Source organism: Lytechinus pictus, chromosome 12, assembly GCF_037042905.1.
Source record: "Lytechinus pictus isolate F3 Inbred chromosome 12, Lp3.0, whole genome shotgun sequence".
Taxonomy (NCBI): Eukaryota; Metazoa; Echinodermata; class Echinoidea; order Temnopleuroida; family Toxopneustidae; genus Lytechinus; species Lytechinus pictus.
This window is the reverse complement of record NC_087256.1, coordinates 13,101,425-13,126,600: the sequence shown is the minus strand read 5'-3', so window position 1 is coordinate 13,126,600 and position 25,176 is coordinate 13,101,425. Positions and strand designations below refer to the sequence as shown.

The following is a 25,176-nucleotide window of genomic DNA, read 5'->3' as shown; positions in this document are numbered from 1 at the left end:
ATAAAAAAGGAAGCGAAAAAAGGGAAAGAAAAGAGGAGAAAGGAAAGAGAGAAAAAGGGGGGAAGGGGAAAAAGAAGAAAGAGTTTAAGAGAAAGGGGAAAACAAAAAATGGACTGCAGACTGTCGGAAAAAAATATAAACTGTCTGGCACACGGGGGTGTTCCAACTGATTCGGTTTTTTAGTTCCACCATCTTTGTCGGTAAATGTCAATTAAACTGTACACTTTTATTGGTAAATTGTGATTTTTACGCAATGCGACTTTTAGAGCTCTCTGTAACGATAGTGAGGACGGACTGGGCTGACCAGGGACAGGAAAAAGGTAGAGAACTGTAATTTAAACAATAAAAATTTCGCTCGCGGTACGCGCTTGCATCAATTTTTTTGTTGGATACCTAAGATAAATGTCTAGTTTTCAGGTTAAAATATCAAAAAATTTCAGCTCGTACTTCGCGCTCGAAAGTGCTTCTGATATCTAGTTCTTAGGCCGGAATATAAAAAATTTCAGCTCGCGCTTCGTGCTTACATATAACTGTTTAGGTATATCTATCCTGTTCATAATTAAATGAAGTGTTTAGAATGTCCGGTTTTCAGGTCGGAATATAAAATATCAAAAATATATCATTAGAAACCAATTTGTTCACGGTTACAAAAAATTGCTTAGAATATCAAGTTCTTAGGTCGGAATATAAAAAAATTCAGCTCGAGCTTCGCACTCGCATAAAAATTCTATCCTGTTCATAATTAAATGAAGTGCTCAGAATGTAAAGTTTTCAGGTTTTCAGGTCGAAATATCAAAAAATTTCAGCGCGCTTCGCGCTCCCACCAATTAATTGTTTTTAAATACCACCTTGTTCATTGTTTAAAAAAAAGGTGCTTAGAATGTCCACTTTTCAGGGGGGAATATCTCAAATTTTCAGCTTGCTCTTCGCGCACGCATCAATTAATTATTCAGTTAGAAACCAATTTGTTCATGGTTACTAAAAGTGCTTAGAATATCAAGTTCTTAAGTCGGAATATCAAAAGTTTTAGCTCGCGCTTCACATCCGCACGACTGTTTAGATGCCCATCCTGCAAAACTGCTTAGAATGATTAGTGTCCAGTTAGGAATATCAATTTTTCGCGCTTGCATAATTTATTAAGGAAGATACCCATCCTATTCATAATTAAGTGTACAAAATGTATCGTTTTAGGTCTAATTCTTTAGAAAAAAAATCAGCTCACGCTTCGCGCTCGAAATTATTATTTTTGTATTATTGTTTTTAAATGTTTTCAATGTCAAATACCTCTTTTATAAGGTCTCCAAATGAGCAGAATTGGGAACATAATCTAAACACCTTCAAAGAGGAATATAAGAAGTATTTTAATATAAACATTGGAATTACCACTTGATTGGAAATATATCAATCACGATCCAATGCATTTCATTTCTGGAATGATATACCAAAGAGAAAATTAATTTCGACAATAATGTGCAATCGCCCGATAGCAAATATCAGTATAGTAGCAAGATCCCAACTGTTTTATTGGGCACCCCCTGGGAAACCTTTCCCACCTTCAGTGCCACTGCCAGACCTACACATCCAAACGTGTATGGGGATAGGCTGCAAAATACAGGGCGACGAGGACTGCGAGGTTCCCAAATATCCTCGTGTATCGGTAGTTTTATAACCGAATGTATAATTTCTGTAAAAAGGATAAATAATAATTAATATGTAAATGTAATGTAAAATGTAAAAAAAAATGTTCGCTCGCTTCGCTCGCTCGAAAGTTGATATTTGTGCAATTATTATCAGCCCCCCTTGAAAAAATTGTGCCTACCCCCCCCCCCACCTTGATCACCCTTGTCGCTTGCCCCCCCCCCCCCCTTGACGAAATATGCCAGGTACGCCACTGCATGGAACCATAAAAGGGTCATCTATCATTAATTACGTATTGCTCAAGTAATACATGCATGGACAATTTTCAAATTTCGGGGGTGCGACTGCACCTTCTGCCCCCCCCCCGAACTGCGCATCATAACAGTCTGTGAATAATACCCCCCCCCCATTCTCCGTGATTTACATCAGTGTATGGTCAGGTGTTATAAGGGTTTGTGGGGGTATTTACTAGGCAACATGAGGAGGGGAAGGGATTGGCAGAATACCACATTATTATGACATAATTATTTTAGAGAGAAAAGCGCTTCCGAAAAATTTGGTGGCATTTTACCTCTTTATGTCATTTTTTTTTAACAGAAAAGTGAATAGTTGACGCTACAACACCCCTGTCTTGCCCATCCTGGCGAGATCTGCCTACACGGTCACTGGTGGCATATTTATCCACCTGATAATGAATTAAATAGCTTTATGTTTTTGTATTGTAAGCCTGTCTTTTTTTAAATCAGAACAAATAATTGTAAAATAATTCAAGCATGTGGGAAAGATATAATTCGTACAAAATTCTGTCACTGTAGTCATGTATAGGGAGCCGCTGGAGAAGATACTCATCTTTGACAACACATCCTTCATGTTCATTCTTGGAGCTAGTCCCCATTGTTGAATTGTGTCTATATTTAAACCGAATGTATTGTAAGAAAGGTAATATATAGAATTTCGTTTTATAAAGGGGGAAAGACTGAACAAAGAGAGCGCAGTGGTGAATAGCAGAGGGGGGACGGTGGACACTTGCCTGGAGGATGGGAGTCAGTTTCAGTGGGTCAAAAGAAGAACAGGTAAACACGAAATTTGACTGATCATGGACCTAGGACCATGGACTGATAAACATTTCAAAAAGTTACCACCAGCTAGGGTAGAAAGTTGATATGGGCGCCACCGAGAATTGGCTCGCATATATAGCCCCCCCCCCCAAAAAAAAAAAAAAAAAAAAAAAAAAGGGATAGTGTTTTAACTCCAAGTGCGTGCTATGTGTGATTTTTTTTCTTCAATTTCATAATTATAAATCCTATCGAGCGATGATCCTTGGTACATACTTTCTCATCCCCGTTTGATTCTTAAGAAGAAAAAAACGGAAAAAGAAAAAAGAGAGAGTATATCTTTTATGCGCGATATGCGCGACTGGTTCAGATCAAGGAGTGGTTCACTTCATATTATAGTACTCGTGGTAGTGTCCGGTCGGAAGATAGCTCATAAAGTAGTGTAGCTGAGGCGATGAGTGGATTGCTGCGTGGGATATAACTGCCTAAATCAATTATCACATCCATGTACGATTCATTCTTACACGTGCTGTTGACTAATGAAGAGAGGACGCTCTATGACAAATCGTCGAGCAACATTTTTCTCAACTTTTTTGGCAATTTGTTCGACGATGTGTTAGGAAAACTAGAAAGGCGAAAGGCGTGGAACAGTGAAACCACCGGCACATTGCATTTTGATCTTGGTTAATTAAAGTAAAACCCGATACTCTCTCTGCTATAGCTAGACATCAGCCAGTAAAAAAAGAGAGTCTACACCGGTTTTAAAGCGTGAGCAAGGCGATGACTAGAAGACCTACTTCTAATAGGAAGAAAATCATGCACCTATTTCCAAATTCATGTTACAGGAAAATTATATTATGGAATAATCCCGTGATCTACTGCTACCGTAAGATGATTTTTGACCATGGTTCTAATTTACAATGAGGAACATGATTTCATCGAGACCGTGAAGCGATGTTGACTAACCAAGCTGTATCAACAGTCAACCTTGTCTGACCTTGGGATTCTCAAACAAGATATTTTTATGATGTGATGAAGAGTTCGATTCTCATTAATGGAATAATCACGAGTAAGTCTCAACTGATTCATGATTTTCCTTTCTATTAATAAAATCACTTACTTATGTGAAGCCGCAACTGGTTAGTGGTTACCATAATTATACCAAGCACAATATCCCCACGTGCTGATAATCATAGAATAGAAGAATGACTCTTGAGCCCTAGGCCCGAGATAATCATCGCTAGGATTTAGGGAAATGATGTATTGTAAATTGAATGAAATTGTGTCCTATGGAATAAGTGTAACATCAGAGTGCCAAGAAATAATTAACCATTTCACGAATGTGATCGCTGTCTCACCTAAATATTTAGGTTTATTTATGCTGCTTCATGATATAGAGAATGAATGGTTATTCTTAAACACATGAACTTTTTTGTGATTTTAACGCTAACCTAACAGGCCACTTAATGCGTGTTGACAGGGTTTAAATCTATCTACTTCACCATTCATTGATAGTCACAATTATCTGAGTTCGATTCCATTGTAAGGTTTCGATTAATACAATTCATATATTAAAATGAGCGCATTATAGTCTTGCCACCTTGAGGAAGATGTTGCTGCATCATGATCAAGTTTGACGACGTTGAAGAGTGCTTGGCAATCGTGAACCATTCAATGTATTTGCTTTGAAACACGCCGATTTATCCAGTTTACATCAATGACTAAAAGATCAATCTATTCATATTGAGCCTATTGAATGTGTCAATTGGGTTAAATTGAAGCGGCGAAAAATGCATTCGAAATCTATAAACTTGGCTTTTTTCGAAAAAATCTAAATGATTATACTTCGTGCAGTGTGTCATTCCATCGACTTGACGTGTCAAAAATCTGTCTTATTCAGACATCCTGTTGCTCAGTCAAACAAAGTAGGTACCACAGGATCTTGGTGAAACCACTTCTCCAATCACCTGTCACGAATCTATCCCATTGCCATCACATTATGCATGCTATGCTGAGATGGAGCACTTCATCATGTTAACCCGTTCCATCAGATCGATCTATAGCAGGCACGGATCCGGGGGGGGGGGGGGCTGAAGGTGCGCTAGCCCCCCGTAGGATTAAAAAAAGGAGACGAATTGACCTTGAATGTATAGGTGAAAACCAATTTCGGTGACAACCTTTTTTTTTTGCTTGTCAATCCCCATGGATCTGGTAAAATCTGCCACCCCTTTTGAAAAATCCTGGATCCTGTAGCACCCCGCAAAATTTCAACTCTGGATCCGCGCCTGTATAGTACACTGTGCATCACATTCGTAACAGGATGGGTTAAAAAAATGAAAGAATAAGGAGTCTTCACCAAAATGTTATACAAAGCAAATCTCATATTTGATGGGTAAATTTTCTCAGAAATGCACATTTGCATGAAAATGCACAATATCTGCAGTGGGATCTGCAGTTACACCATGCTTTACTCAATACCCGCCGAGGCTCAATCTTAACAAATTCAGCACAAATCACGCCTATTCATGCTTGAAATGGAATTACCATTGAGTTCTAGAGTATTAAGTTGAAGAAAGTTACTTGGAATGGATCGCTCATGAAATTGTCATCATTGTGGGGGAAAACACCCAGATTGAATTAAATATCAGAACACAAGTCTTGTAGAATCATGAAAACACAATTAATATAAAAATATAAAAGCCTTTACCTTAAATAAATCATTAGGTACAGACTGTAAGCAATCCCCTTGTTGTTTTGAGACAATAGTTTTATAGGAAATTATGTTGGGCAAGTGTTATTTAGTTTGATAAAACAGCGACTGACACTGCCCGGCAAAGACATTGTAGCCCGAGGTCAATAAGTGAAGAATAAAGATAACACTGAAATCATAGAAATTTAATTGGTGAATAAAAATGTATTTTTAACAAGATATTAAGAAATTTGTATGATTTAACAAATACATTTATGGTAAATCAGTCTCCTCATTTGCATACCGACAAGGATGTGAATATAACTGTTTTGTGAAATTAAGCGCAACTTTAAAATGTCATAACTTTCTTATTTTACATCCGATTTTGATGAAATTTTCAGTGTTATGCTTGTTGGATTTTTCTCTTTTTATTCGAATCAACTTTTTGTTGGGGTGGACTTGTCCTTTAAAGTTGAGCAAATGTCATAGAACCATTTGCAAGAATTTTTGATCGATGTGAAGGGCTTGGTCTTATCTTTCATCCAACATGATTCTTCCATTCTCCAGAAAATGTTTTAAGCCGGAATAGTTTGAGCATTTGCGTTTGTTGTCATCGACAGTATGTTCATGTTTGCACTGTTGAACTGTGTGCACTGGCATTAGTTCCATGACTTTTTTTCGGCTTTAAAAATTTCTGGAGAATCGTCGAATCATACCGTTTTGATATTTTAACGGGGATGAGGCATGACATTGATGGAAGACAAGTCGGAGCCCTTCACATCGATCAAAAATTCTCACAAATACGCACGGTTGGTGTCATTTGGCGTAGGTGTAATTTTGAGTGACACGACGTTCCTCCCTGCAACACCTGCCTCCTATATTCAATGATGATCATTACTGTACCTAGCCCATAATCTAGGCGGAGGCTGCTGATATTGTCTTTGTTGTTATGTTGAACGCAAGGGATACGTCTGATGTGGCAAAGACTAGCGATACGTCTGATGTGGCAAATATACTACAATTCGTAGTCTTTGCCACATCAGACGTATCGCTTGCGGTCAGCATAACACCAAAGACAATAACTGCAGCCTCCGCCTAGATTATAGGCAATACTGTACCCAGAAAGTTTTAGCAAGTTAAAGAGTGGGTGATCAATCTTCATCTGATAGCTAGCCAAAATGTGATGATAAAAGGAGTCGGTGGATCCCAGCATTGATGCGTGATACTATTAGCAATAAGTAGGAAGGGGTGAGGGAAGCAGCCCCAATTATTTTTTCCGAACTGTCTGAATCCCAATTTGATTTTACCATGGGCCTACATAGAAATGGACATTCATCGGTTAGTTAATGAATTCAGTAACCATGGTAACATGTGTGACTATCATTGCCTTCTTTATATCATTCTCTCCATAATCATTGTCTACTTTGATTCTATGGTGTTCATCGTCAATTAGGCCATTGAAAGAATTAGTATTCCGTGATTAGGCATTGGTCTTATACTAGCTGCATGATCATTGTATTGCGTGTGTGGAAGTTTGCGGTTCCAATAATAACACACAATAACACACTACACCATCATAAAAATCGTCTGCTTCTCAATTTTGCTGCTCCAAATTTGAAGCATGTTGTATGAAAGGTATATTCTAAAATATGACATAAAAAAACCAAGGCCAGGAAAACGGATCCTTTGTAAATGATCAGATAAAACCTCATAAGATCAATAAGATGTACCCAATCGACGGTGACTAACATTACAACAAAGTCGTCAATCTCTTTGTAGGTCCATGGTTTTACCAAAAGAGTTGTCATCGGAAGAAGTTATAGACACTATTATATTATCATCTTCACCTCTGTCATGATCTTACACGCGTGCATGGACCTTTCACATCCAGCACCCTCTGATGTTCGTTCGGCTAGGGCAGGGATTGCCTGGCCAAAATGGAGGCGGGTATTTGAGTACTACCGAGCAGCATCAGGAGTCTCAGTAGAACATAATGGTTAGTCGCGTGCATTTGAGTGTCCGACAGTCCACACACACAGCTTCAACACGGGGAACAGTGGTTTTCATGAACGTAATATTGCAGAATTCAATCTGGATAAATCTTTATAACTATTAATAATCTCACACCAGATTGATAATAGTGTGAAAATTTTATCCAATTCCATTAGTTTGATGTAAATATTATTACAATTAATTCACTATTTACGTCTCGCTGTTCATTTGAAAGTGTCCATGTTCATGCTATGGCAAACGGTCTGAAATCACCCATATTTTCGAGACACCGGCACCTTTGTTTTCCCACTGGAGTATCCCTAAGGGTAAGAAAGGTCGAGATTGATTGTCATCTCAATGCTAAATAGATTACCTACAGTTTGATGTATAATACTTAATGACTGGTATGATGGTTACATCTCATTTTTCTCCCAAACTTTGAGATCGAGCAGGCAGAACATGGCATATTTCTGTGTACTACGTCACGTGACTAACGTATGATAGTTTCCGTTCCTAAACCCTTTTCATTTAAAACAATTAATACAGTCCAAACAAACTTAATTAACGCATTTAATGTTGAAAGTAACAATGTTCTTGTACTATAAAGCTTTGCCTACTGATATTTATAATATAACTACAGTTTGAGGAAGCAAATATCGAGTCCGGAATTGATTTTGATTTGCAATAGGGTCTGCGTAAGTATACTATATACTAGCAGGCTAGCCACAACTGGGCGTTGTGGCGTGCGCCTGTAATCCAAGCTGTGTGGGGAAGTTACAAATTGATGCAGAGGTTCGGGGTTCGAGCCCTGGTCACGTCTTTCGGATGGTGACGTTAAAAGTCGGTCCCAGACGTAAATAATCATATCTGATTGATACACGTCTGACAAAACTCAAACACACACACACACACACACACACAGCATCATCTGCTACGTAAACCAAATGAGCGAACATGACCGAAACTAACCATTATGCATGCAGTAAAAGGGCCAGAAATTTGTAATCGCAATCGCGGCATTTGGCTTTAAGATCCCAGCATACAGGTTCATTTTACCGTTTCCATAGAATTCAATCCATCCTGCTAACAGAGAGGTTATTGTACGCTTCTGTTTCTATTATACTAGTATAGAGTTATTATACACCAACGTAATCACCAGTAATCATCGGATACAATATTGGTTCGACGAATGAATTGTACGTGCGTCTTCAAGCGGTGCGTTCCTTCCGAAGACTGATAAAGTCTTCGGGGATTTAGTCACTCGGCATGGTGGGCGTAATCCACTCTAACAATACACGACAGGCCAAATCGGGGCCAAATGTACGGCTCTCTATCGTTCGCAAAAGATTACCATCCAATGCCTTATCTTCACAAAAGGTAATATTACATGATTGAAAAACTACGAAAAGCTGAACTGCAGAGTGTTCACCTAGGCAAAGCCACTTCCCAAGATAAATCGTGATATTCTATGGATAGGGAGTGGACATAAAAAACACATTAGTCTTTACAAGAATACATATTTCTTTTAAAGCTACACGTCAGACTGCACAGATTGTCTTCTTTCTGCGAACTGACCGGGACAAATGCTCAAGGTAAATCTCCAGGAGAGTGCAGATTTGGCCAGCCATTTGACCTTGTTGAAAATAAAGAAGCATTCTATCAAAATAATTACATCTGTAATTGCTCTCCATACCGCCAGGGGAGTTACTCCTCTCTTTTCATTGATTTCTGTCCATGGTTTCTTTGAAGACGTCATAAGATACGTTACGAAAAGGTAAGCTTATGACATCATCAGCCTCTGCATATCAACGAATGCCAATTCAAATTTGTTTTAATTCATCTAATTTTTTTATTTTGTTCGTTTTTTAAGGTTGTTTCACCTTAAGTTCTTCTTTGAGCATTTTATGGTATTTCGTCGTTTGAGTTTTCCAAGGCCTCGAAAGTAATAGAACTAACACGAAATTGTAATGGACATTTTTTTTCATTTACCAGATCTCATTGGCTCATTTTAAGTTTCCTACCCTAAGACAGAGTGTCTTTTGAAGCAAAACTTCCATACGTGCCATAAACTTAGTTTTAGAAATACAATGTATTTGTTAAATCATTCAAATTTCTTAATATCTTGTTAAAAATACATGCTTGAAATGGAATTACCATTGAGTTCTAGAGTATTAAGTTGAAGAAAGTTACTTGGAATGGATCGCTCATGAAATTGTCATCATTATGCAAATGAGGAGACTGATGACATCACTCACTCACTATTTACAAGGCGAGAGTCAGAACCACTATACACCACTGCTCCTCCACGAGCCTTGAGACAAGCCTTTGTGTATGTTAAGATTTGTGTATCAAATGCCTAAAGGCTGAAGGAAAAAAAAGCATAATCGCGAAAGGCCGGTTGAATGCGGATTCCGTGGTTTCAGTCTTTGAACCTGACTTGGATGAATGTTAAAGGTCAAGTCCACCCCAGAAAATTTTCGATTTAAATAGATGGAGAAAAATCAAACTAGCATAATGCTGAAAATTTCATCAAAATCGGATGTAAAATACGAAAGTTGTGATATTTCAAACTTTTGCTTATTTTTCACAAAACAGTGATATGCACAACGCAGTGACATGCACATGAGACAGTCGATGATGTCCCTCACTCACTATTTCTTTTGTTTTCTATTGTTTGAATTATTCAATATTTCATTTTTTCACATGTTCAGGGAGGAATTAATATTTGTTTCACTTGACAATGAGGAAAAAAGTAGAAAATGTCCTATTTCATAAAATAGAATACAAAAGAAATAGTGAGTGGATGATGTGAACAGTCTCCTCATTTTATGGATTTTACTCAAAGTTTTACCACAATTTTTAATTGTTTTGCTGGTATTTTCACGGCAAAATTTTCGTCAGGGTGAACTTCCCCTTTCAACATGTTCAAGCAGCAATGAAGGTTGCGACTCTTATACGAGTATGAGGTATGAGCAAGGAGATCTCTTTGGTATGAGCAAAAGTAAAGCTTGCCCGTGGGAAGCTATTTTAGTGGAAACTAGATTCTAATGTTTGCTGTGAAGTTTTAGAGGAATTGCTCGTAACAAAATGATCAAAAAAAAGAGAATATTCATATATTTTACGAGTTGTTTTACCACCCATTATTTTGAAAGGTAGTACTTTGCATCCTTCCTCTGTCATGAGTTTTCATGGGGTTATTTGGCTGCACGTAGATCATATATCTCGTATGCCCGGGGGGGCCACTTACATTGACGAGTGGATACCATGCGCGACCAAAAAAACACGTAAAAATGATGTCTTTTTCACGATAGGGCACGTTACGTACGTAACGTGATAAGGGTGTCAAAAACACAAAAATAATGGAAAAAGGGTATCTATTTCGCTAGGACAATTACGTGTTTAGGGTCGAATTTGCGAGGATGATAAAACAAAATTAAAATGTTTTATAAAGGATGTCCTTTTTGCCCCAACACTTCGTGTTTAGAGTCCAACTTGCGCGAGGTGTAGAAGGTGGGGTCGTACTAAACCAAATAAGGTAAAGCCGACGACCGAAGGACCCGTAACAATAAAACATTCCTGTACTTGTTTAGGGGTTCATTTCAGGGAATATTTGCCAAGAGTATCGTTTTGTTTCCAATACTTGTTAAGGGTAGGGTTTCACACGCCAATACTTGTTAAGGGGTGCATTTTCAGAATATGGAAATTACGTGTTTAGGGTGCTTTTCGAGACCCCATGGTCGCGCATGGTATCCACTCGTGAATGGAAGTGGCCCCCCCCCCCCCCCCCCGGGCTCGTATGATCATTTCGCCTTCGCTCAGGTATCCTTTCGACGCCTGGGTTGACTGGTTAAGAATGATTGAATAATGCAGATTACCGTATTGTCAAAAGCTGATAATTGCTGATCCATACATAACTCCTTCTTGAAGATGGTCATCCTGTGGGTTCCTTGATATAGAGAATCACTGTCCAATAAAGATGTGGACCATGATGAATCATAATGCATCAAGAGTATAATTACAACCGGCAGACCTGTGAACAATGACCAGGGGCCCATCTTGCAAAGTTCCGATTGATCCGATTAATCGCAACTACGGAAAGCCAGCAAAGTCAACATATGAAATGCATGTTTGTTAAAAAAAATAATTCTAGATATAAATGTATATCCATAAATTCATTGATTTCTTGACAATTTGGTGTGTTCTCCTTTGTTTACAAAGGACATTTTGCAAATTTCCTGAATAAAAAAATTAGGACACTGATGGATTTCCATAGAGTTACGACTAATTGGGTCAATCGTAACTCTTCGTAAGACGGGGCAAAGTTTTATTTTAGTAAATGGGAAGAAGCTGTACTTTTACCATGTTATCCTCTCCTGTCGTCGGATGTGCATTAATATATTCCTTAATTGAGGTGCTAGATCTACCCCTAACATGGATACTTCATCATCACACTGGACGTGAAGGGCGACAAGATCTGGGAGTGGATAACAAAAATGTGACTTATGGATTACATTAATGTTAGAAAGACCACCCAGTTTCTATAGCTCTAATGAAGTTTGAGTCATTTCGGTCTCAAATGCCAGGGGATTGTAAAACTATGATGTTGCTCAAGAAATTGCGTTTCATCGAAATGGAAATGACATCGGCTGAATAAATCTTTATCTTTAAAGGGGTACTCCAGGTTGAAAATAATTTGAATCGGAAAAGATAACGAGAAATCAGACAAATAAAACACTGGAATTTTGTTAAACTCAGACAAAGAATAATGAAGTTATGACATTATTTTGAAAGATTTGCAATATTTCCGAGAACAGTTCTATACATGCATGTCTTCATGAATGTTCAATGAGCAAACTTATGATGCCTTATCCTCAATTTTTTTTTAATACATGAAATTATGTTTATTCAAATTTTGTACTTCAAGAACTAAAAACAATGAAATGACAACTGATTTATTGTATTGAATATTGATTGCTGCAACTTATTTTATGATGAGGGAGATACTAGTATATCATACACACATGTATGAAAATAAGAAATAATTATGATTTCAAGTAATGGAAAAAAGTGGGGAAGTGATATCATAAGCCCATCTAATGATGATGATGCACAGCATTTGCAGGGGCGGATCCAGCCTTGGCCAATAGGGGGGGGGGCCGGAATTTTTTTTTAGCCATATTCTACCCGATCGGCCGCTCGAAGATGATTTTTGGTTTCTTTGAAGGGGTAGTCCTAATAGTCACTTCTTAGCTTTATTCTTATAAATCAACATAAGTATATATCATAATTCTTATTTATTTAATGCGAGCGCGAAGCACGAGCAATATTTTTTTTAATTCTTACGTATTTTTTCCTAAAATTTGAACATTCTGGGCAATGTTTGTTATCCTGAAAAAGATGTGTATGCAAGTAAATAATTACTACGAACGCGAAGCGCGAGCAGAAATGGTCTGATGGAAAAAGTACCTGTTAAAGACTGCATGCAGTTATAGCCATGGAGACGTTACATATTTCAAAAATCGAATAATGCGAGCGCGAAGCGCGAGCTTAAAAATATTTTAACATTTTTACCTAAAGAATGGAAATTGTAAGCACTTTTTGTAACTTAAACCGAATAGGTATATAACAATTGATGCGAGCGCGAAGCGCAAGCGGAAAATTTCGAGATTTAAACCTACTGAACGAGACACTCTATTCATGTTTTGTAAATCATGAAAAGGATGAGTAATTGGGAATCTTCCTTACATTAATAATGCGAGCGCAAAGCGCGAGCAGAAAATGTTTATATACGTTTTGAACTGATCGAAAAGGTACCTGTTAAGGACTGCTTGCGCTTAGCCATGAAGACATTACATATTTCAACAATCAAATAATGCGAGCGCGAAGCGCGAGCTTAACATTTTTGACATTTCTACATAAAGAATGGAAAATTTTAATCTATTTTTGTAATCGTGAACAGGATAGCTATAAAACTAAACAATAATTGATGCAAGCACAAAGCGCGAGCGAAAAAAAAATCGAGATTTAGACCTAAAAACGGGACACTCTATTCATGTTTTGTAAATCATGAAAAGAATGAGTAAAAAGGGATCTTCCTACATGAATAATGCGTGCACAAACATTTTGACACTGTGATCTGAACTGCATAATGATTCAAATAGAGAACAAGTTGAGTATCTGAATAAACATGCGCGCGCGTATTTCATATTTAGACCTAGAATCTAGGCATTCTTCATACATCTTTTATCAAAGCGAGCGCGAATCTCGAGCTTAAATTATTTGATATTCCAATCTGAAAAAGAGTCAATTTCAGCTCTATATTTCTAGCACTTTGTAGGAAAATTGTAAGGTGTCTATGGATCGCACTTAATAAAGAGCTGATATTGTTCATTATTAATACTTTGAGTTTTGACATAGCTAGACCGGGATATCCTTAGGACATGCCATCATATGAAAATGATTACTATCTTCCTATTCCTCTTGCTAAGCGCAAGATGAAACAAATGGGGCAATTTAATTATTAAATTAACATCTTATTCATTAATACCTAATGAGGGCGCGAAATCTGATGAAATTATGGCCTGAAAACTGGACATTTCAAGCACTTTTGTAATTATAAATAGGGTGCATCAGTTGATATATTTTTAACCATTAATGCGAGCGCAAATTGCGAGTCAAAATTTTTGATAAACTGTCATGAAAAGGGGATTTTGAGTAGTTTGTTGTATAATCAATATCGAGACATACATAACTCACCAATCAAAATGCGAGCATGCAGCGCCAGCTGATACATTTTGACAATCAGACCTGAAAAGGGATATATTGACAACTTTATGGAATGCACGATAATAATAGGTACCTGATAAATCAAAATTTGCGAGCGCCTAGCGCGAGCTCCTGGCTTTATTCGTATACTATTATATGGAGTTAGGGTTGCAATAGGGTTTTATGTTAGGTTTAGGATTGGGTTTAGGATAGGGTATAGTGTTAAATCCAGGGTTGAAGTTGGTCATTCCATTAGTGTGTGGAAGTTACAGCGGAGCAAATGTCGTGAAAATGGTTAAAGGAGAATGAAACCCTTGAAACCAGCTGAATCCATATCAAAGAGAAAAGTCAAAGAAACATATTGTTGAAAGTTTGAGGAAGATTGAATGAATAATAAGAAAGTTATGAGCATTTGAATATTGAGATCACTAATGCCATGTAGATCCTCCCATTGGCAATGTGACCAAGATCTGTGATGTCACACACGTACAACTCCCTCATTGCTTTAGTACTTATTTCACTTATATTCTCACTTTTATAGAATCTCTCACAAGGTGAGGTGTTCTCTTTATGAGAGGACAAGTACAGAGGTTTCACAACATTATATCATTGATGAATCGTTTGTCATATGATTAGAATGAGCAAAAAGAGATGTTTTGGGGTATATTTTCAGTGTCCAAAAGGGGAGAGTTGTTCATCTGTGATATCATAGATCTTGGTTGCGTTGCCAATGGGAGGATCTCCATAGCATTAGTGATCTCGACATTCAAATGCTCATAACTCTTCTATTGCTAGTCCTATTTCACTCAAACTTTTGTTGATCTTATTCTTTGATTTTTCTGCTTTCACAAAAGCTAACTTGCTCCAAGAGTTTCATTCTCCTTTAAAGAACTTCAGTGGGCATGTTTTAGGGATACGTTTGCAAGACCCGCGAAGAGAGTGTGGTCTTGAAAGTGGGACTAGTAACGCAATTTTGATATTTTTATATCATAATGAGTGTCAATAAAAATGGTCTAGGCCAGGGTCTGTTCCAGTGAGTTGAACCTGATTGTATGGTGTACGATGTTATCGTATGACTTCATTTTGCCTGTTCATGACGAATCTTTTGCGGTCTATCTTGCACTATCCCTGGATGTAATGTACTTCAGTAACCCCACAACTTCTAATACTATTCTATATTTAACCTTGTGTTTTGGTTCTGGTAAGAGTGAAAGGATGTTTGTTGAAGGCAATTGTCTGCACACCTCTGAAGACATAACGACTCCAGAAAAGAAACCGTGAATCATCATCATCACAAGACTTTCAACAAATTTACTCACTCAGGTTCGCCGAAAGGAACCAGAGCACTCGATATGAAGGGGTGGGGGGGAGGTTGTCACTCACCACATTGTACTACTCATACGCGTGTCCACAGTTCACAAATTAACGCGAAGTAAAATTTGCAACTGTATCGGATCCTACATGGCGTAGACCCAGGGTCGTCACACCACTATAGCCTTAATGATAATAATGATAATAATCCGCTTTTATATAGCGCTTATTACATCGGAACGACGTGTCTATAAGCGCTTTACAGACATATTACCCCGGTCATCGGATTCAATCAGTCATTCCCGCACACAATGTGTCCACATCCTCCACTCCTTGGGGAGTATTCCAGTCAGTCGCCGGTGAGGCGCACACAGTACTGGACAAGCTACAATGACTTTCACATCCTACCGGGTACCCATTTAGCACCTGGGTCGAGAGTGGCAAAGTGTGGAATAGCGCCTTGCCAAAGGACGCCAGACCGTGGTGGGATTCGAACACGCGACCTTCTGTTTACAAGGCGAGAGTCAGAACCACTACACCACGGCTCCTCCACGAGCCTTGAGACAAGCTTAATTGTGTATGTTATGATTTTTGTATCAAATGCCTAAAAGCTGAAGAAAAAAAAAACATAATCGCGAAAGGCGGGTTGAATGCGGGTTCTGCGGTTTCAGTCTTTGAACCTGACTTTCTTGGATGAATGTTAATAGTCAAGTAGAAACATGACCGTCAAGTTGGGTATATATACAATTTTTTTGATGAAAGTTGTAGTATAGGGTGTCTTCAAGAATCAGACGGGTGCCACTTGGGCACCCTTGGGCATTTTTTTTAAATTGACGTCATAGGCCACGCCCACTTTTTTACATTCCTCTTATGACTTTCATATTTTACGAAATAAACATGCCATGTTTGGTATCAAATTAAAGCTAATGAACATATTAATTCTAAACACGTATTTCGCGATATCATTTAATATATCAATGATATGCCCATTAACGAAAAACAGGAAACAAAATTTTTAGGTGTATTGATCGATTCTAACGTAACATGGAGTAGTCACATTCGTAATATTAGCATGATGATTGCAAGGGCCATAGGTATTTTGTACAAATTGAAATATCATCTATCTCAAAGATCATTACTAATGCTTTATAACTCCTTTATTTTGTCACACATATCTTATTGTAACATAGTATGGGGAAATAGTAACAAAATAAAAAATAGACTCGATATTACGCCTTCAAAAGAAAGCTCTTCGTATTTGTTATTACTCTCATTATCTCGCCCATACTGATCCTATATTTCATGATTTTAAAATATTGAAAATTTACGATATTCACACTTATCAAACTGCCATTTTCATGTATAAATTTACCAACAACACTATACCAGCATCCTTCCGTAATATTTTTGTTTACAACAGAGACATTCATTCATATCCTACACGACATTCATCTGACTTTCACCTAACAAATCCAAAACTAATAATTGCTCACAAAACAATACGTCATCACGGTCCTGAGAGTTTGGAACACTTTGCCTAATGACATCAAACAAGCTACATCTCTTTTTTCCTTTAAAGCTTTGTTAAAGAGGTTTCTTGTATCAAAGTATTTGTAAAAATTTCACCTGCACGTGCACCCACACTCACCCACTTTACCTGACCCTTATACACTCTCCCCCTTTTTTCTTAACATTTCAAATAATTATGTGACATCATTTTTATAGACCCGTGAATTTTTCTCTACAATGGTTTTCATGTAGCTCCCTTCCCCTGGCTGCTATTCTCTCAAGTATTTTGCTTACGATAGCTGGCCACTGCATTTTTGTTTTATATATTATTGCTTACATGTATATCTATGTAAATTATTCTTCTATTATGTAATCGTCACAATTTGTAATTCTTTCATTTATTTTTTTTGTATTTCTTTATATGCATTATGATTACTGTGTTTCATATATTAAATAATCAATAAATGCAGAAACACCTGCAAAAAAATGAAATGCAAATATGGATCACTGGACATTTAGATCACACCTATGTCAGTTAAAGGTCATTTAAGGTCATAAAAAGGTCAAATTGCATTACAAATGTAAGTAATACATTTAAGGCGAAAAATATCATGTTCTACATACAAATAAGTTAGGTATTGTATGCATATTTTGGTGAATAGGTTGAGGGTGCGCATATTAAGAATCCGATGGGTGCGACCTTGGCATCTTGAGGAATTTTATTTATGTGACGTCATAAACCACACAAACTTTCTTACATTCCTCTTAATTGTTAATTTTCTATTGAGCGGAATAAACATATCATGTTTGATATCAAATTATAGCAAATGCAAAATCAAAGCCACAAATATGAATCACAAGGCATTTATACTGCGTTCAGATCAATTAAAGGTCATTTAAGGTCATGAAAGGTCAAGTTAGGTCACAAATGTAAGCAATGCAACATATAATGCAAACTATCTCATGTTTGGAATACAAACAAATTGAGCATTAAATGTATTTTTGGTTGATAGTTATGTTGAGGATGTGGATATTTAGAATCTGACAGGGGCTACTTTTGGGTACGCTTGGGGCAACGTCATTTTCTGACGTCATAGACCACACCATCCTATTCATATATGTCAACCTCTTAATCATGATTTACAGTATCTCTTTTCTAGTGTACGGAATAAACATATCATGTTTGGTATCAAATTAAAGTTTATGAAAAATGGAGTGTACATGTATATAAAAAAATAATAATAAATCACATGCCAAGGTCACATTTAGGTCATTTTAGCTCATGAAAGGTCTAATGAAGGCTGGAGTTTATCAATACTTAAAAAGTGTAAATTCCTCAACAATCTCGACTGCATGTCTCTGCCTTAGCTATATACTTCGTCATGTTCGTTTCACACAGTTTGCAGTATGAATTATGAAATACATGATTCGACGGTTGGGAAGCAACTGCATTAAGCCTCATAGAACATGGTGACACTGACTTGCATCTGCAAGGGGAGCAACCAATCTGTCATGAACAAGTACGGGTAGGCCTTTGTCCTGTTCCACGTACTCGGGTAGGTCAAATGTCCTGTTCCACGTAGTAACAGTTATCTTCTGAAGATGTCATGGGAGTAGAGCATAATTTATATAATTTGACAACACTGACATTTGTGTTCTACCAGACAAGTCTTCTGCATACTGATGAAAAAGTGATCGATATTAAAGTTATGGTATTGAAACTAGGAGAAAAAAAGCTGGCAGAGCACAGACAATATATTAGGTTGAGATACCATATTGTGTCAATCTGGCAAGGGAAGGACTTCCACTCTCCTATATTCAATACCATACATATCGATTACCTTTTCATCAGTATGCAGAAGACTTGTAAACCCTAAAAGGAGAACAGTCTGGTAGAACAGAAATATCAGTGTCGTCAGAGAAAAATTATACATGCTTCTACTCCCATGACATCTTCAGAAGATAACTGATAGTACGTGGAACAGGACATTAGGCCTACCCGCACTTGTTTATGACACAGTGGCCCGTATTCTGATAGCAGGTTTAACTTAAACTCAGGTTTAAAGTTGTGGTTTAAGTATGGGAAGCCAAAAGTATCAAAATTTTTATTAAGTTCTATGTTTCTTATGTTTACTTTGCTCTTTCCTGATTCATCGATGGTGAAGACAATCATCTATTTATACTTCCTAGACAATTATGAATGATTAAATTTTGAGAGCCAAATGAGCTCAAGTATGATATCTCTACTGTTAGTGATTTAGGTAACAATTGGCAGTCCATACTTAAACCACAACTTTAAAACCTGGATTAAAAATGCTATCAGAATACGGGCCAGTGTGTTTTATTATTGTACATTCAATTTTTCATAAACTTTCATTTGATACCAAACATGATATGTTTATTCCATACACTAGATCAGATAAGTCATAATTAAGAGGTTGTCCTATGTGAAAAGGATGGTGCTGTTTATGACGTCAGAAAATGACGTTGCCCCAAGGCTACCAAAGTAGCCCCTGTCAGATTCTTAAAATACAGACCCCTAGCCCAAAATACATATGATACCCAACTTGTTTGTATTCCTTTCATAAGATAGTCCGCATTATATGTTGCAATGCTTAAATTTGTGACCTAATTTGACCTTCCATGACCTTAAATGACCTTTAATTGCCCTGAATTCGTTCTAAATGCCTTGTGATTCGAATATGTGGATTTGATTATGCATTTGTACTAATTTGATATCACACATGATATGTTTATTCCACTCAATAGAAAAGTAGTAATTCAGAGGAATGTAAGAAAGTTTGTGTGGTTTATGAAGTCAGAAAAGTAAAAATTCCTCAATGCCAAGGTCGCATCCAGCATCGGATTCTTAATATGCGCACCCTAAACTTAATTTTCAGTGCAAAATGCACATAATTCCTAACTTATTTGAATTTAAAACATTATATTTTTCGCCTTATATGTATTACTTACATTAGTAATGCAATTTGACCTTTTACGACTTTAAATGACCTTTAACTGACATAAGAGTGATCTAAATGCCCGGTTATCCATACATTTGCATTTGATTTGTCATAAGCTTTAATTTGATAACAAACTTGATTTTGTTTTTAACGTAAAATATGAAAGTCATATTTAAGAGGTATGTTAAAAAAGTGGGCGTGGCTTATGACGTCAATTTAAAAAAATGCCCAAGGGTGCCCAAGTGGCACCCGTCGGATTCTTGAAGTAGACACCCTACACTACAACTTTCAGCAAGAAACTTGCATATATACCCAACTTGACGGTCATGCAATAATTTTGATCATATCTACCCGACTATAACCTTTGATTCCGACTAGAGATCGCTACCTGACAGGTAGGCAGTTTCCATCCCCGTCATCACAGAGAGGCTACTCAGGGAGAACAGTAATTAAGGTACAATAAAATATTAATTAAGACAGTTATATTGAAAAGAAAAACCAAGCGGATTGGAATGATAGCAATTTTATAAGAAATGTTGTTCTTAAAGTATTCAGAATGAAGGGATGTATTCTCCGGGGATTTATCCACCGGGGAAGTTGTCCTCCAGGAGAATTGTCCTACGGAGGAGTTGTCCTTAATAGGGGGCTGTCCTCCTGGGAGTTGTCCTCTAGGAAAATTGTCCTCGGGGGGGGGGGTGTCCTTAATGGGAGCTGTCCTCCTTGGAGTTGTCCTCTGGAGGAGTTCCCCTCCGAGAGAGCTATCCACCGGGGAAGTTCTCAAGTGGGATTGGACCCCGTGGGAGTCGCCCTCCCCTACTATAAAAGGAAAATATGGCCCGATAAATCTAATATAACCTAAACGGTCATACTGTACAATATTTACCTGTGGTTTAGAAATAGTGATCGAAATGAAGGAGGTAAAATAACACTCTTTTGTTGTTGTTGTTATGTAAATTTAGAAGTATTATTTCGTATTACTGTACTTACCCATGAGATACATGTATTAGAAAAAAAATATGCACATTAGTCTTCAGACTTGTGTTTGCTTTCCAATATCTAAATAACTTCTACAAATATGGCAATAATTTTTGCACATTATTGGCCATCTAAACACTTCATACGAGCAAGAGAGAGATGAAACAGTGTTTTACTTTGATATCAAAATACATAAACATATTAGTAATTATTACGCCCACATGAATATTTGTATCAGTCGTACCCCCATCCCACCATGAAAAACCGATTGACATCCATGCCAAGAATGCAATTTACCAAATCTTGAGGACTACAACTGTGTAAAAAAAATTGCAAATCACCATATCCGTCAACCATGTATGCCCAGAGAAAATAACACTAATCCAAATTTGTCAACAATTGCAAGTGAGAATAAATATGTTTGAGATGGCCAATTACATTTTAGTTAATAAACTCAACAAGATTTTTTTTTTAATCATCACTTTTATCATCAAACCAATTATTTAACAAGGTCCATTTCACACTTGAAAAGTATCACAGTGAAGTGAAAGCAAACCGAAGGTCGATTCTTGTTAGTCACATGATGTAGCTCGTGAAAGTCTTTGCTTTAGTTGAGTATGTATATAATCCATGGTGGAAGTCATGCGGTCTACGGTAATCGACTTCTCCACCAAATTATTGATGTAATTATTGGAGCATATATGGCTTACTATACGCCCATGGGGACTCAAAGGTTCATTTGTTTTTGTTTTGGATATCTTTTTTTGTTGTTTTACTATCTCGGTGAACTTCTCGGGGCCCGCCATAACATTTTTTTTCTCAGATGTTTTTTTTTTGTTTATTTCGGAAAACTACTTTGGGTTTGCTTATACATCTGTTGGTTGCTTGACTCGCTCGATACATTTAGTTACATTTTACAAGAAAATAAGGTCGGTCGTTAACGTTTATATTCAGAATCCATGACCTACATGAGATTAGATCCGTACAAATGTTTTCTTGATAACATCGAGAGCGATAAATCATTATTCAAATACTCTTCCTATCAGTGACATATTGTATTGTGCTCTCTTACAAAACACTTTGTGCGCGATACAATAACATGGGGGTCAATTAAGAATAAACCATCAATATTTATAGGAGAATGCCAATTTTGACGGAGGTAACCTTTTGTCCTTTAAACGATTAGTTCTCTCTTGGGTAATTGATCTAGGGAGAGTTATCGAGTAAAAGGTCAACGTTCAATAAAGTTAATGAAAAGTCAACAATTAGGTAATTACTCCTTTTCAATATGTTTTAAGGGCTCTTGAGAAGGAATGTTGAAACTTTAAAGGGGCTTGGAATATGCAGTTGTGGGCGTATTCATAATTGGTTTTGATAATTTCATATCGTAAGGAAAGGAACGGAATGAAAGCTACAAACTTTTTGCTCCCCTCCTTGACATCTTTGCCATTTTCCCATGTGATTTGTGCTTCCAGAATGATTTACTATCATCATTGTTATCATCGTCATCATTATTATCGTTGTAATATATATATATGTATTTATGGATGTATACATATATATATATATATATATATATATATATATATATATATATATATATATATATATATATATATACATATACATATATTCATAAATAATTATTAGTATTATTATCATCGTAAATAAACGGAATTCGGCGCTAAAACTTAAGTTTCTATGGTGGTATATAGTCCCATGTCTATCAATCATATAAAAAATCATTTATAACAAACAAACGCATTTAGTATTAAGAAGTAGTAGGTGCCATTATGAGGCTTATAAATTCTGATTATCTGAGCATGTTAAGTATTTTATCATTGATGTGTAAGACCTAATGAGACTTAATACCACGAGTAGGCCTGCTTTCCTTGGAGCAAATACCATGACGTTCCGCCAGCTCATGAGATTTAGAACAATCAAATTGTTTCTTTGATGGAATTACGAGGATCCATGCAAGTAAGTGGGTCCATGTTATTGAACTCCCTTGCTGTCACGCTGGTAAAAGATTATGAAATCGAAAAAAAAACTATTGCAATGAATGTATATGACCATTTGCTTCGTATAGGGGAAAGAGGAACGCACCGCTATGTCTCAATACTCCGTAAAACAGCGATGCCAACCCCCTTCTCGAGACATTTAACATGGGATAATGAGTTCTTTTAACATTATTGATTGCAGTATTGTAACAGGTAAGAAACCTAAGTTATGTCCGGTTGACACTTGCACGCATTGTCGTGCCCGCATTGCCCCGCATTGATGCGTGCCAGTGCGGGACACTTTATGGCACGACTTGGCTATATCAGTTCACGCAATGTCCCGACACGTTCACGACATGTTTGCGCATTGTTTGCGCATAGTTCAAGCATAGTTCACGCAGTGTTCACGCACTGTCCCGACGTGCTTTCAGCAAATATTCTCGACACCCTATTTCTGTGACGTATCTAGCGCAAATTTAAATATTCAACGTTCTGGTGTTGACACCCTCCACGTTCGTTGATTAGAACGACTCACATTGATCACGTGGTCTGCACTCACAATTTTGCGCATGTCATTCGCGAAAGTTCTATGCGTGAAGTATGCTTGACCTATGCGCAAAGTATGCGCGACCCTGTCGTGAACTAGTCGCGAACTGCGTGCCACTACCCCGGGGGTGTGCCTACTATTCTTTGCGCCACGAAATTTCAATTTCGATGCCACGCAGTGGTACGCAGTGGTACAGTGGCACGACTAGGTTGCGCATAGTTCACGAACAGTTCACGAATTTGTAAAAAAAAACGCACCGGCATGCACTGCCACACACCTATCCGCAAGCTGGCACGCGTAGTTCGCGCATTGTCCCGCATGAGTTCGTGCCCATGCGCAAACTATGCGGGAACCACAATGCGTGCAAGTGTCAACCGAGCTTAAATAGATGTGCTTTCATGTTATTTGTTTAAAGTTAGATTACTTCGACCAAGGAGGTTTCAAATGATATGGAGTAACAGCAAATAAAATCTCTTTGAACAAGGTTAAAAACCGCCAGCAGAAAGTATGTCAGGCATGCACTTTGCTCAACATCTCTTGCAATTGTGTAGACGAATATTTAATGATTCCCGCATGACTCCGCAGCTATGGGTCATACAGAAAGGGAAATATGCTTTTGTGATGATAATTAATTTTCGCAGCATCTCCTTGGGTCCTTTCGTTGATTAGGACGACTCATACTGATCACGTGGTCTGCACTCACAATTTTGCACATATCATTCGTGAACTATGCGTGAAGTATGCTTGACCTATGCGCGACCCTGTCGTGAACTAGTCGTGAACTGCGTGCCACTACCCCGGGGGTGTGCCTACTATTCTTTGCGCCATGAAATTTATATTTCGATGCCACGCAGTGGTACGCAGTGGCACGACTAGGTTGCGCATAGTTCACGAACAGTTCACGAATTTGTAATGCGTGCCACAATTTTCAACATGTTGAAAATTTTGGCACGCATTTCACGCACTGCCACGCACCTATCCGCAAGCTGGCACGCATAGCTCGTGCATTGGCCCGCATGAGTGCGTGCCCATGCGCAAACTATGCGGGAACCACAATGCGTGCAAGTGTCAACCGGGCATTATAGAAATGAACAGCTGCTTGAATTAATTTGTTGACTGTTGGAACTCCAGTCATAAAATCTTCTTGCTTCGACTTGAAGATGATTATCTTTATTATGCACTTGTGGAGGGGGATGTTGCACCACAAATTGTCGCCCCGCGACAATTTGTGCAAAATTTGATACCACAAATTGCATAAATTGTCACCCCTGCACAAATTGTCGCCTCAATTAGGCGACAATATGTGGAGGAGGGGATACCGCAAATTGTCGGCCCATTTACTTAAAGGTCAAGTCCACCCCAGAAAATGTTTGATTTGAATCGATAGAGTAAAATCAAACAAACATAATGCTGCAAATATCATCGAAATCGGATGTAAAAGAAGAAAGTTATGACATTTTTAAGTTTCGCTTATATTTCACAAAACAGTTAAATGCACAACTCAGCAATATGCAAATGAGAGAGTTGATGATGTCCATGACTCACTATTTCTTTTGTTTTTTTATTGTTTGAATTATACAATATTTCAATTTTTACAGATTTGACAATAAGGACCAACTTAACTTAACCCTAAACTGTTAAAATAATGGTAATTCTACATGTTCAGGGAGAAATGCAACTTTATTTCATTTGACAATGAGGAGAAAATAAGAACATTTCATATTTCATATAA

The 25,176-nt window shown here is 37.5% G+C and overlaps 1 protein-coding gene across 1 annotated transcript in view; it reads left to right on the top strand.

Annotated features, from left to right (window-relative positions):
* Positions 1–2,629: 2,629 nt before the first annotated feature.
* The window catches only part of LOC129273560 (uncharacterized), a 43,518-nt gene continuing 20,971 nt past the window's right edge, over positions 2,630–25,176 (top strand). Inside the window, exon 1 of the mRNA XM_064107554.1 lies at positions 2,630–3,762. Coding sequence (XP_063963624.1) covers positions 3,726–3,762 — 37 coding nt within the window. The 5' untranslated portion in view covers positions 2,630–3,725. The remainder of the gene's footprint in view (positions 3,763–25,176) is intronic.